The 14,363-nt window shown below is 45.7% G+C and overlaps 1 protein-coding gene across 1 annotated transcript in view; it reads left to right on the plus strand.

Moving 5' to 3' along the window:
* The window catches only part of LOC138521836 (regulator of G-protein signaling 21-like), a 493,022-nt gene that overhangs the window by 348,314 nt on the left and 130,345 nt on the right, over nucleotides 1-14,363 (plus strand). Inside the window, exon 2 of the mRNA XM_069634971.1 lies at nucleotides 3,526-3,589. Coding sequence (XP_069491072.1) covers nucleotides 3,579-3,589 — 11 coding nt within the window. The 5' untranslated portion in view covers nucleotides 3,526-3,578. The remainder of the gene's footprint in view (nucleotides 1-3,525; nucleotides 3,590-14,363) is intronic.

Genomic DNA, 14,363 nt, shown 5'->3' on the forward strand with positions numbered 1-14,363 from the left:
TGAAGGGGCAGCCTCCACCAGGCCCCCACTCATGTCTATCACCACCCCCACCCCCCAGCCACCAGGGGCACCCTCCACCAGGCCCCCACTCATGTCTAACACCACCCCCACCCCCCAGCAGTGCAGAGGCAGCCTCCACTAGGCCCCCACTCATGTCTCCCACCACCCCCACCCCCCAGCAGTGCAGGGGCAACCTCCACCAGGCCCCCACTCATGTCTACCACCACCCCCACCCCCCAGCATCCAGGGGCACCCTCCACCAAGCCCCCACACATGGCCCCCTGCACCCCCGCCCCCCAGCAGTGCAGGGGCTGCCTCCACCAGGCCTCCACACATGTCCCCCTGCACCCCCACCCCCCAGCCTCCAGGGGCACCCTCCACCAGGCCCCCACTCATGTCTCCCACCACCCCACCCCCCAGCAGTGCAGGGGCAGCCTCCACCAGGCCCCCACTCATGTCCCCCTACACCCCCACCCCCCAGCATCCAGGGGCACCCTCCACCAGGCCCCCACTCATGTCTACCACCACCCCCATCCCCCAGCAGTGCAGGGACAGCCTCCACCAGGCCCCCACTCATGTCTACTACCACCCCCACCCGCCAGCAGTGCAGGGGCAGCCTCCACCAGGCCCCCACTCATGTCTCCCACCACCCCCACCCCCCAGCAGTGCAGTGGCAGCCTCCACCAGGCCCCCACTCATGTCTCCCACCACCCCCACCCCCCAGCAGTGCAGGTGCAGCCTCCACCAGGCCCCCACTCATGTCTACCATCACCCCCACCCCCCAGCATCCAGGGGCACCCTCCACCAGGCCCCCACTCATGTCCCCCTGCAGCCCTACCCCCCAGCAGTGCAGGGGAAGCCTCCACCAGGCCCCCCACACATGTCCCCCTGCACCCCTACCTCCCAGCCACCAGGGGCACCCTCCACCAGGCCCCCACTCATGTCTACCACCACCCCCACCCCCCAGCAGTGCAGGGGCAGCCTCCACCAGGCCCCCACTCATGTCTACCACCACCCCCACCCCCCAGCCACCAGGGGCACCCTCCACCAGGCCCCCACTCATGTCTCCCACCACTCCCACCCCCCAGCAGTGCAGGGCACCCTCCACCAGGCCCCCACTCATGTCCAACACATGTCTCCTTGCACCCCCACCCACCAGCATCCAGGGGCAGCCTCCACCAGGCCCCCACTCATGTCTCCCACCACCCCCACCTACCCATCAGTGCAGGGGCAGCCTCCACCAGGCCCCCACTCATGTCTACCACCACCCCCACCCCGCAGCATCCAGGGGCACCCTCCACCAGGCCCCCACACATGTCCCCCTGCACCTCCACCCCCAGCAGTGCAGGGGCAGCCTCCACCAGGCCCCCACTAATGTCCAACTCATGTCTCCCATCACCCCCACCCCCAGGCTAATTGCGTGTGGACCCTCCCGCGCATCCCGAAACACACGTACCAAGGCCAATCGCGTGTGGAACTTCCCGTGCACCCCGAAGTACACGTATCCAGGCCAATCGCGTGTGGAACCTCCCGCGCATCCCGAAACACACGTACCCAGGCCAATGGCGTGTGGAATTTCCCGCGCACCCCGAAGTACACATACCCAGGCCAATCGTGTGTGGAACTTCCCGCCCATCCCGAAACACACGTACCCAGGCCAATCGCGTGTGGAACTTCCCACACACCCAGAAGTACACGTACCCAGGCCAATCGCGTGTGGAACTTCCCGCGCATCCCGAAACACACGTACCCATGCCAATTGCGTGTGGAACTTCCCGCGCACCCCGAAGTACACGTACCCAGGCCAATCGCGTGTGGAACTTCCCGTGCATCCCGAAACACGTGTACCCAGGCCAATCGCGTGTGGAACTTCCCGCGCACCGTGAAGTACACGTACCCAGGCCAATCGCGTGTGGAACTTCCCGCGCATCCCGAAACACACGCACATGCTATTTTTCAGATAGCGGGTGTCCGTGTTTGTCGGTACCTATTTTCACCTCATTTGTCCCAGAGGGCCACTGTATGGACCATTCATCATGGCTGTATATGGGTGCTTTTTGTTGGCGCACATTTTGGCGCACATTTATTTCAGCCGCAGGGACGCTACCGCCTGCTTTCTTGTGGCGTACTTGTTTGGCCCTGTGCGCGTCTTTGACCGTGCACTGGTTTGCCCTATTCGATTCCATGAATACGGGTTGTAGGCGAGCGTGTGGGCGTTCCGTGCACTTGCCTCCTGTACTTCCCCTGTGACGGCCATATTTTCACGCGTTGTTTCCCATTACGAGTGTAACGCCCCGTGTTCCGCCTACTTATGTGATGTGCGCCGCGCTATGTGCGATTTCGCAGTGGCCGTGGCGCACGCTGTTGGATGACCTGTGCGCCGGCGTGCGCTGCACACTTTTTCAGTGCACATCGAATGTTTTTCTCGCGCACGGACTTCCATGAATCGATGTGCGCTGGTTTCCCTGCGATTTTCGCACTTGCACTGCGATTTTCACACTTGCACTGCAAATCGCACAGGAATTTTCAGCGCACATTAATTCCATGAATCGACCCCATAATGTCTTCCTGTCACCACAGAATTATAAGACTTTTTCTGTGAAACTAGTATGTTGTTTTACCAATCATCACAAATTGATGGTGCACTCTGGTAATAACACTGACTTCTCTTCCCTGCCAGCAGCCCAGTACATTCAGAATGTTCTTCTGCTGCCTTTCACCAACTATGTAAATGAATTCATGTTGTGCAAGGTGGCCACTGTGATATCTTAAAAGTAGTAACAAAAGGATGGTTTGTTCTGTTTCAATTCTGTGCATCTTCCTCAGCTAAATTATATTTTAAGTTTCAAACACCACCACACTTGTAGTCTATAACCTCAAATAGTCCAGCATCCTTCTGCTTCTCTCGCTCTTAGCAAGACTAACCTCAAAACTGAACAAAATATTTATAAATTATATTATTATAGCATGAACACCCAGAAACGGTTTCCCTGATCCATGGAAAGGGCTTGGAAATCTTGATTTTTTGATTTATGAGTAATAATGGAACACATGATTACCCAAAATATCTATTACAGGACCATGGGGAATTGAGTGGGAAAGATACATTGAGCAATGTAATTTTCTTCATGTCACCAGGACAAGGACATGAACAATGATGCATCTTTGCAAAAGTGTGTAACTGCATTAAGAGCACATGTTGGGTTTGTGTACGCTAATGCATAGTATTCCCAAGTATGATGGACATTATGATGGTTACATTTCAGTTAGTTTGATCAGTACAATAGGCCACTATATGTTAAAGATGTTTAAACATAAATCTAGTTCGAAGTCATGTAATACAATCTTGACACGTGAAGGAATGTACTCTTCAAATGTACTTGTTATAAAATTGACTTGTATATCCAAATTAACTTTATTTGCAACTGTGTATAAACTTCACATAAGTACTCCTAAAAATCCTTTCATGCCAATGAACGTGGACTTTTCCCGCATTTTATTTCTTTTCCGTTACATTCCTCACAGAGAATCATCTTCAAAGAAGGTTGGAATTATTCACAGAGAGCCTGGATAAAACCATGCCAGTAAGGTGAGTTATTGTTAATGGTCATTATATGTAATTAAGCATGACATATTATATTTCATAAACTATATGACCGAAACAGATGTTTGCAGTGTGTGTGTGTGTGTCTGTGTGTGTGTGTGTTTTTTTAGTGTATGTACGGGAAATCATGTGCACTTATATTTAGGGTTACATCTCACTTTTCACAGAGAATGTTCTGATTTTCTAAATGCCAGTACTTCGCATGTTTGGAATTATAGGCACAGATAAGCTTTCCAGAATAGAAAGTGTTGCTTTCTCACGTATGACACAAGGTCACTTGGCAGTTATGCTTGAGGTGTAAATAGTAATTCATGTATTGAACTTTTCCAATGGCATATCTTTACACATTTCTTCAATAGATGTCTCTCAAATGACCACTGCATTTTTCAAATAGAGCCAAAGAGAACACACCCAGTAAAAGTTAAGTGTCATCACAGCTAATTTGATATATCACGCAACTGAAAACTGTAAACTTCAATATTAATTACCACAAACATGTGTTTTTATTCTTCCAATCCACAGGGAAGGATTTACAGGGCAGGATGTTGTTCTTTGCTTTTAAATGCACTGGCTGTGCATTTAGACAGTTAGAATGTTTGTGTTGGGTCCTATGAATCTTCACCAAATATCAGAATGCACAAATGTTCAAAAGTCATCACATTACAATATTTCAACCAGGAACCTCACAGAATTGAATTGCCACAAACTAGACGGCTCCAGAGACATCATTTCATCAAAATGCAGGAAGTGCAATCACACAACCCTTGACCTCTGAGGACATCACAGGACCCCCACCCCAAAGTGGCATTACAGGAAGCGATGGAACATAATCTTTCACCTCTTGACAAAACAGGAAATGGCATCACAGAGCATTGATCCTAAGTACAGTACGAAAAAACTATTCTAGCAAATATTGTATACAATTCCAGAAAGACAAAATATTTTGTATTCCTATTCTTTCTTATTTTGGGTCACTGCTTTGTTTTGGAGGTAGCAAGGGAGACCACAGGGGAAGCAGCGACCCCTGGCAACCACAAATGACGTTTCTGGATGGTTCTATTTTCTGGGCATAAACAATATTTTAGAAGGAGAAGTAGTCACCACTACACCCAACATGTTTCTGTCCTTTATCAAACAGTCAGGCTTGCCTCAGTGAAGATAGACAGTCAAAGTTAAACATAGTTAAAGCACTGGGTTTGATGTTGTATACAAACCAAAAGGGGAAAAAATACACTTTTGCTGATACTTGGTTGTTATTTCTGTCATCACTGAATGCAGCTGAAATCCTGTGTACTGGTCAGGATGTTATTTCCAGTGCGACAAAATGTGTAAGGTTGACAACAGCCTGAAAAACAGTAATGCAATGAGCCTATCTGGCAGCAGAAGAGGGGCATGCTGGAGGCTCAGGTCAAGGCAGGACCCGCACAGGGAAGCCATTTCACCAAAATGCCATGGGTATCAGACATGAAATCACATGACCCTTGTCCTACCTGATGAGACCGAAAGTGATGTCATTTGACCCCACCCTCAAGTGACATCACAGAAAGTGGTGTAAAGTCCTTTGACCCTGCTACAAAATTACATCATAGGATGTGATGGTACACAACCTTTCACCCCTTGAGTTCACAGGAAGCAGCATCACATAGCATTGTTTATCAGTACAATAAGAAAGATATTGTTACAATATCACTACTTCAAGGAATCCCATCCTGGATAATACCCCAAGCACCCAAAAATCAGCCAACACCATGCAGACCACATAAGGCTATTGAGATGCCCTTCAGCATAATAATTGGGTGAGCCTGCAAAATGGTCACTGCTAGGTGGTTTAATTGGCTAATTGGTTCTTGCAAAGAAGTGCTTCTGGGGTCGATTATTGTGATCTTTTGTTCGACAGATCATGTTTATCAGACAACACCTATGACCTTGTTGCCTGGATGCTGCTGTTATGCTATTTATTTTTACTTCCTTTCTCTTTGGGCCTGCATCAGAACTTGTCCTGCTGCGGATAGGTTATGCACCTTGCATGCAGATTGTCACAGCCGTCTGGGCGCTCAGGTTTCCTGACGTAGCATACTTCAGCCCCGGATACAGGATATTGGATGGAGGCACGGCCAGCTGGAACCAGAGGGTGACATTGGAAATTATATTGTATGTCATAATTGTATTAAGGTTGCAATTGGCAAAACATCTGTATAGGAGGAGCCCAGGGCCTCTACCAGAAGTTCTGCCCCTATCTTGCCTATATGTTGGTAACCGGAAATAGTGACAAGCACAACACCTCCAATGATGCCCATAACACGAGCATCCTTTGAAGCAAGGTATCCATTGAGAATTTCTTTAAGTATCCACAAAAAGCTAATAGTCACATTAAGCAAGGTGATACGCCAAGAAGAGATGACAAGGGAGAAGGTGTATAGACCATATATAATCTGATGATGAACTAAAGAACTGACTGACCCTTTACATGCAGAATGAAGTTTGTATGTGTAAGGAGCACAGAAGAGAATGCAAAACCATTTTATAATTGTACAGATGCAGACTAAGAATTCAAAAAGGCTGGCTACAAGTAGTAAATAGACTACAGGCGGTGCCACCAATAAATATATATATATTCAGTAAAAAAACTTTGTTAAAGGGATGTTATGGTTAAGTTGTGCTACTAAAAACCGATGAAATTCAGTAAAAAAACTTTGTTAAAGGGACATTATGGTTCAAAGTAAAACCGAAAAACCCCTGAAATACCCCTGAAATTCACCAGTTATGGTAAACTGAGCAACCATAACTTGTGCCACCACCGTGCACTGCTAAGACTAACACCCAGGACATCAAAAATGACATCACGAATGTCATTGATGACATCACTGATGACATCACATGTCTGGCTCCCCCTTTTTTTTCCTTTACTGACATATCTAGGCCACATGGTTTTCTTCAGTAACAGTCAGGAACTAAACATTGAAAAGGTGCTATATTTGTAGACTTATCCTTCAAGTATGTTCTTACAGTAATTCCCTTAGGATCCAGTCACATCATATGAAACATATAAATAAGGGAAGGCACAGGCTTGAAAGACAGCAATCCTTTCTATGTATGAAGATAATCAGTTGGGTTATCAGCACTTTCTGATAGTTTTTTTTTTATTACTGTACTTACCCTGTATATGCTCATTTGTATACGTTGTACTCACACTACTTTCCTTAGGGTCCTTTCACACCATGTGATACACATACATAGGGTAAGTAGCAGCTTTGAAACAGAGCAATCATTTCTCTGCATAAAGATAATCAGTTAGGTCATGAACTCTTTCTGCTACTGCTGCTGCTTTTTAGCTTACTTCACTTTCCCTGTATATATTCATATTTGTATGTGTTGTCTCTTTTTGTTTTGTCTGTAATAATGCAATTATGTAGTAAGTGGGTTTTATTAGCTACTTATTACATATTTCACAGTACGCCAAACTCTAATAAGAAAGCACTTATCATTCCACTATTCAACATGGCAAGATTATGAATATTGCACCTCCATCATGTATGCTGCACACAATGCCTATGTTTGTGCATGAGTATCTTAGTATACTGGATAGAACTTCATAATAGAATGCTATTTATATCAATCCATTGCTTAATGCACTAATTAGCTCATGATATTTATTCCAATGATCCTTAACACTTTTTTGTCAACATTATAATAAGAAACCCTTGTACAGACTTTTCATGAAAAGTAAATGCACATGTAATGTAAACAGTGATGTCATGAATAACATTTGTGATGTCATCTTTGATGTCCTGGGTGTTAGTCTTAGCTTACCCTAACTGGCAAATTTCAGGGGGTTTTCGGTTTTACTTTGAACCATAAAGGCCCTTTGACAACGTTGTTTTACTGAATTTCATAGGTTTTTAGTAGAGCAACTTAACCATAATGTCCCTTTAACAAAGTTTTTTTACTAAATTTCATAGGTTTTTATTAGTGTAACTTGACCATAACCTCCCTTTATCACATTTTATTTTACTGAATATACATATTCATAGTGCATATTTGATAGATGTTTACTAGGACTCCCTTACTTTATATATATGTAACATAGAACATACTGAACCCCAGCTAGTGATTTTGATGTCCGCGGACTGTGCGTATGTCTGCGGACGGACGCGGCCAACATCAACACTACCCAAAAACTCAGGGGGTATCTTAAATTGTTCTATCATGCCATATGAACACTGCACAAGTTCAAAAAGCAGCACACAAACACATTATATGTCATAATAAATAAGAAGCTGAACCTATACATCTAACACGTCAACCATAGATTTAAATACCATATGTACTAAAATGGAATATACCAAAACAAAAAAGATATGCTTCCAACATAATTACCTCACAGAAACTGCACAACTAGGAGCAACAGCAGACCTACAGAACAGTAAGAACACAATTTACCAGAAGCTCGTAAGTAAACTTCATTGTTCTTATATATTTGTAAACTTTCTGTATTAGGTACAGTAAAAGTAATATAATTTTTTTTTATTTACACAGAAATGTCCAGTACTTTAGAATGGCTTGAAGAACATTTACCATGTGAGGAAATGTCTGAAGATAGTGATACTAATGGAAGACACTTCTCTATATAACCAAAATAATAATCATTACTTTATGTGCACTTAACATATATATTTCTTTTTAACAGCCCATACAAAAATTGAAAATCATATATCAAAAGAGACATTAGAAAATACTCTGCAGCGCATGGAACAAAAAATGGACATGCTCATGGAAAATGCCAATCTTTTGAAACAGTTTGTGGCGGACCACATAAAAGAAAAAAATTACTATTGTCCCAGATGTACCTGTTCCCCCTCTCCATATCCCAGTCAACTATCCCCAAACCATCCCTACCAAGAAAAACATTATGATGAGACTTCCATCCCTTCATCTCCTCCTATGCATTCTCTCGAAACCCCCAATTCCCCTGTGTTTGTGTCAGTTTCTGCTTCCCCCTCTCTTTCATAAGTTTTACATCTATATAGAATTAAAAAAATGTATGTGTGTTTTAATTCAGTCCTTTCTGTCTTAATTATTAAAAAGGCAGTTAAGATGTCCGCGGACAGGAATGGTGTCCTGGATGTCCGTAATTATCCAAAATGGGGGTGTCCTAAGGACACTATACCTGTCTGTACTGTCCGCAGACAAGATGAAACTGTTCTAAGAACACACACGGTGTCCTGAATGTCTGTAATTAACTAAAATGGGGGTGTCCTAAGGACACTAAACCTGTCAGTACTGTCCGGAGGCAAGATGAAACTGTTCTAAGAACACACGCGGTGTCTGGAATGTCCGCAATTAACCAAAATGATGGTGTCCTAAGGACACTATACCTGTCCGTACTGTCCGCAGGGAAGGTGAAACTGTTCTAAGAAAACATGCGGTGTCCGGGATGTCCGTAATTATCCAAAATGAAGGTGTCCTAAGGCCACTATACCTGTCCGTACTAACTCTAGAACATCTACGCACATGTGCACCACACCCATAGGTCCTATGAACATTGCGCCTGCCCATAACTGTCCGTCTCACTTGTGTCAAACTTTTAATTACTTCCAGGACCTGAACACTGTCCGTAGAACACCAACGCGCACGCGCACAGCTGTTCCTGTCCAGTTGGTGTCCTGCGGATACCCATCCCATTCGCGGTCGTGTTCGCGACGTCATCATGTGACCACACCCAGGCTGAGCATGTGTCCTGAATTGCAGACAGTATCCGGGTCCCTGAACATTTTTAAAGTACTTTTTCACACAATCCAAAGTATTTTATAGTAAAAATTCACCATAGCACATGTCCCAGACAATGACCCTGACATTCTATATACTTTTTGGATCTTTTTCAGCCTTTTTTGGGTGTTCGATCTGTCCACGGACCGCGTGGGTGTCCGCGAAGCGTGCACCCGCACCCCTATAAAAGGCCACACCCCAGAGCTCATCCTCATTGTGCTTCTGGCTATCTGACAGAGCATTGTCTACTTTGGCTGCTAATCTTCCAGATTTTGCTGCTTTCCATCAGACCTGATGGCATCAATGCTTGCTGCTCCAGCTGGTGCTACATCTGTCTCAGCACCAGCTCCACCCCCTACACTACCACCACCTCCCCAAGGGCCTGAAGAGGGGAACAGGTGTGAGGATGTAGACGAGGAGGATGAAGAGGATGACAAGGATGAGGTAGTGGAAGTCCCTACTACCAGCACTCGCCGTGAGTCTTGGGTGTGGCGGTTGTTTACCATTCATGGTGACATACCAAAAGCATGTGCAAACAAGGTCACATGCAACCAGTGCAAAATGATGCTCAGTCGTGGGAGGCCTGGTTCGTACAGCTTTGGTACAACATCTATGAAGATACTCCTAAGGTCGTTCCACGGTGGGGCCATTCGCAAGGTTGTACCTTGTGATCAACGTAGTAGGTTGAGTTCCTCTACCACATCCTCTGTTTCTGCTCCTGTCACCACAGGAGACACTCCTGTGGGATAGCGCATCCCTCCAGCTGACTCACAGGCCATCCATGATGCTGTTGACCCTTACATTTCAAGGGTCACAGTTCCACCTGCCCTTTCTTATTCCTGTGGTTGATGTCCCTTCTTTCCCCTCCTTTCCCCTCCTCTCCTAGTGTGTCGTGTGTATAAAAACAAAAAATAATATAAAACAAAAATCCCAAAAAAAAAGGCTCTTTTCAGAGCCGTCTTTCACAGTCTAAAAATAGAAGTGGCAAATAAATTGAACAGGACCTTGTGCATTTTTTACAAGTCCACGGAAGTTCGCGGACATCTAAAATAATGGGGTGTTGCCCTATCAAAACCATTGCACTTTTCTCTGGGAGGAAGTGGTGGCTCTGAATAGAGCCTTTTTGTGGTGTTTTTTGTGTTTGAAAAAATAGAAATAGTCAGCACCTACTGCAAAATGGATGGCTGTTATTCCAAAAAAGGTTGCAATGCATTTTGTACATTTCTCAGAAAAATCTGATTACCAGCATGAGTAAGATGGACTCCATCTCTGCGAAACATGTATGTGCTACGAAACATAATATTTTCATTGTGAAAAGAGGACATGCCAACATCTCTTAGAAAGGCACAAACAGCCTTATTGACATTGCGCCTCGCTTTCTCCATTTGTGGACCAAATGAAAAAGAATGCAGCCACAGTTGTCTCTGCGCAATACGAGTAAAAATTACTTGGGAATTTGGAAACATGCCCATGACCTTCCCAAGTCCTTCTTCCATTACAAATTGCAAAGAAATTCCAGACACATGTCCTAAACTGTTCCCTCCACAATGAATTATAATTATGTCTGGATGATGCTCTGTCTCAAAACTAGCACAGAGAGGTACCAGGGCCAGCCACGTCATTCCACACACTCCATGCCAGTGAACTTCCACATGAGAGAATCCAAGATCTGCAGCTACTCCACAGTGTTCTGCATGCACCTCCAACCAATGTTTCCATGAGTCTCCCAAAATCCAGATAATCTGTTTTCTGAAACACACAGCCATAGCTAACTGTTCTTCTTTCAGGAAAAAGACTTTCTGACAAACTCTCTCCTTACACAACACACCCAGTAAACTTTACTGACCAATCCCTTGCTCTGCTCATTCTCATTTGCATGCCTCTTCACCCCAAAATCCCCATATGTAATACGCAATGTCCATGGACAACGGCCATGTACGCGGACATATCGAAAATCTGAGCATGGTGAATGTAAATTTAAATGGTGTGCCCCATTTGCCCTTTGAGGTTGGCTCTGAAAAGAGACGTTTTTTTGTTTTTTTTTCAGATGCTTGACAAACACCTGTTATTTTGTATTTTTTTCTTTTTTTTTCTTACTTTACTACTAAAATCTTCACATAACCTTCTCCAAAGCAACCCTTACATTCTAAAACAGCATGGCATTTCCCAAAATCTTTAAAATAAACAGCATTACTGGAATCAACATTCTCAATATTACAGAAAAACATACCAGCTCTAAGCATGAAAGCACAAATGTCTCGGTAGATTGCTCACCTAGCAATGTTTTGCTGAGGACAAAAAACAGAACTATTGTCCCATATTGCCCTAGGTACTTATCCAGAAAAAAATACTTTGGCATTTGGGAGGATGTTCATTACTGCTTGAACCAAGCGCTCCAAATCTGCCAACATAGTAGGGGCACTGACATAGCCCAAATGGAAAGCACCATAGTGCAAAACTAATACATGGGGACTGTTCATCCTGTCCATATCTTCACAAACTATACGTTGCAATCAGGCAAAGTGTTCCACACCACCTCCACTCCTTTAACATCAAAATTGTTTGCCAACTGCCTGCATTGAGCATACTGCTGTAAACCATGCACACACATTTCTCCAAGCACCAACACCCTGACTTTCTCCACCTTTGCCATCTTCACTACACACAGTGTTAACTTTAGAGTTAGTTGTAGCTGTGGGAACGTAATGGCTCACTCAGTTTCCCCCCAACACCACACAACAACTGGAGATTTCCTACCTTGTCTTCAATAGTGAGATGAGGCTATCAGGAGTTCACCTGTTACACCCTCCCTTCGCCTCTAACTCGGCAAATGAAGGATGCGGCAGGGAAACCCTTTGTAAAGGGGAAAAAACCCTATGCCACTTGAGAGCGTTGAGTTAATGGGATTTGACAAGACTTCTGCTGCAGCCTCGAGGTGGAAATGTTTCAGCGTGCGGGTTGCTCCCGGAGGTTCTCCGATAGTTCGCCGATTGCTATGCCGATTCTCGGAGGTGGGTTTGTTGAGAGGTTCGGGACCGGCGGGAACTTTGGGAGAGGAAGAAAACAAGGTCAGTGATGTTTTAAGAGAAGACAGGTTGTAGGAATATGTAAGGGATTTGGCTCCACCTACCCAGTCTGATTACGAATGGGGATGTGAATGGAGATTCCCGGGATGAATGATGGGAGATGTAGTCCGGAGATTGCAAATGAATAGACACGAGGGGGAAACAATGAGAGGTAAGTATAGAACGAGGCTTCCTGTGTGATGAAATGTGAATCGAAGGGAGAGGGGAGGTAACCTACGGACTGTGAGCAGGTCTGAAGGCGACTTCACCGGTAACGAGCTCTTGAACGCTATGAAGTGACAGTGATTGGTCGCGGTCAGCCTGGGAAAGAGAAAAGAGGATAGACAAGCAGGTTTCAATAAAGGGAGGAGGTGGAAGGTTGGAACCAATTCGGAAACGAAATTCCAGTATTTCTCCTAAGCGAAGACTTATGGAGCGTGACCACTAACAACAGTAGCAACGCGCTGAGTCTTCCATTCCGGCAGTTTAAGTAACGTGATCAAATCACCGGGCGGAGTTTCCTCAATGGATGGAATGGGTTCTAGACCGTCCATTCGATTCCGCGACGCCATCTTGGGAGTGACGGCGTGAATAGATGGCATGAAGCGCCATCGGCGCAGAAAAGACCACCGTTGAGAACGGTTCGTAACAGTATGCCCCCTGCCAAAGGAGGCGGCACCCGGTTTACCCGGATGCCAGCGATAGAAGGCGCGAATCAAGCGCGGAGCATGTACCGCAGAGGCGGGCTCCCAGGATCTCTCAGCCGGTGAATAGCCCTTCCAATCGACCAAAAACTGCAGAGACCCCCTGTGAAAAAGTGCATCACAGATATCTGATACCTCGTATTCGGGGCCAGAACTCCGAAGTATCGGAGGGGGTGTACCAGTAGGGACAAGATGAAAACGATTCCGAATATCCGGTTTCAGCTGAGAGACATGGAAAGTAGGGTGGATCCTGCTCCATGACCTGGGTAGCTCCAATTTGAAGGCCGCCAATCCCTTCCGCTCAAGCACTTTAAAAGGTCCAAAGTACTTAGGGGACAGTTTAGAAAGGAAGAGTCTCCGGCGCAAAAACATCCTGGCCAACCATACACGATCCCCTACAGCAAGAGGAGGATCTGGGGATCTGTGTTTGTCCGTCTGCGCCTTGCTTCTCTCCTGTGCCACCTTCAAGGCTTCCAATGCCCTTTGGTGTCCTTGTCGAACGGAGTCCGAAAGCTTCTCCAAGCTCGGGAAGATTGAGGAAGAAGGGGAGACTGATGGAAATACGGAAGGATGAAAGCCAAAGGTACAGTAGAAAGGGCTGACTTTTGTGGCCGAATGCACAGCATTATTATATGCAAATTCTGCAAGAGGTAGTAGGTCTTTCCAATTGTCTTGTGCTGCCGAAATATAGCATCGGAGGTATCCCTCTAGCGTCTGATTTAGGTGTTCCGTTTGTCCGTTAGATTGAGGGTGGAAGCCCGAACTCAGAGCACGTGAGATTCCTAAGGTGTTACACAAATGTTTCCAGAACCGGGAGGTGAACTGGGGACCCCGATCAGAGATAATCGTGTCGGGAAGACCATGTAAAGAGAAGATACGATCCAAAAAAAAGACTTGGGCCATACGTAGGGCAGAAGGTACAGATGGAAGGGGGATGAAATGTGCCATTTTAGTTAGCGAATCCACGGTGACCATAATGGTGGAACAATGGTCCGAGTCTGGAAGGTCCACAATAAAGTCAGTGGATATATTTTGCCAGGGTCTATTGGGTAGTGGCATTTGCACCAATTTCCCCACAGGTGGTCTGCGAGGAACTTTAGTCTGTAGACAAATTGCACAGGAAGCTATGTATTCCCGTACATCCTCCTTAACCGTGGCCCACCAAAAATGCCTGAGGATCAGTTCTACGGTATTGGAGATTCCTCTATGCCCAGCGATCCGTGA

This window comes from Ambystoma mexicanum, chromosome 1q, assembly GCF_040938575.1.
Source record: "Ambystoma mexicanum isolate Mex_15411 chromosome 1q, UKY_AmexF1_1, whole genome shotgun sequence".
NCBI classification, from domain to species: Eukaryota; Metazoa; Chordata; class Amphibia; order Caudata; family Ambystomatidae; genus Ambystoma; species Ambystoma mexicanum.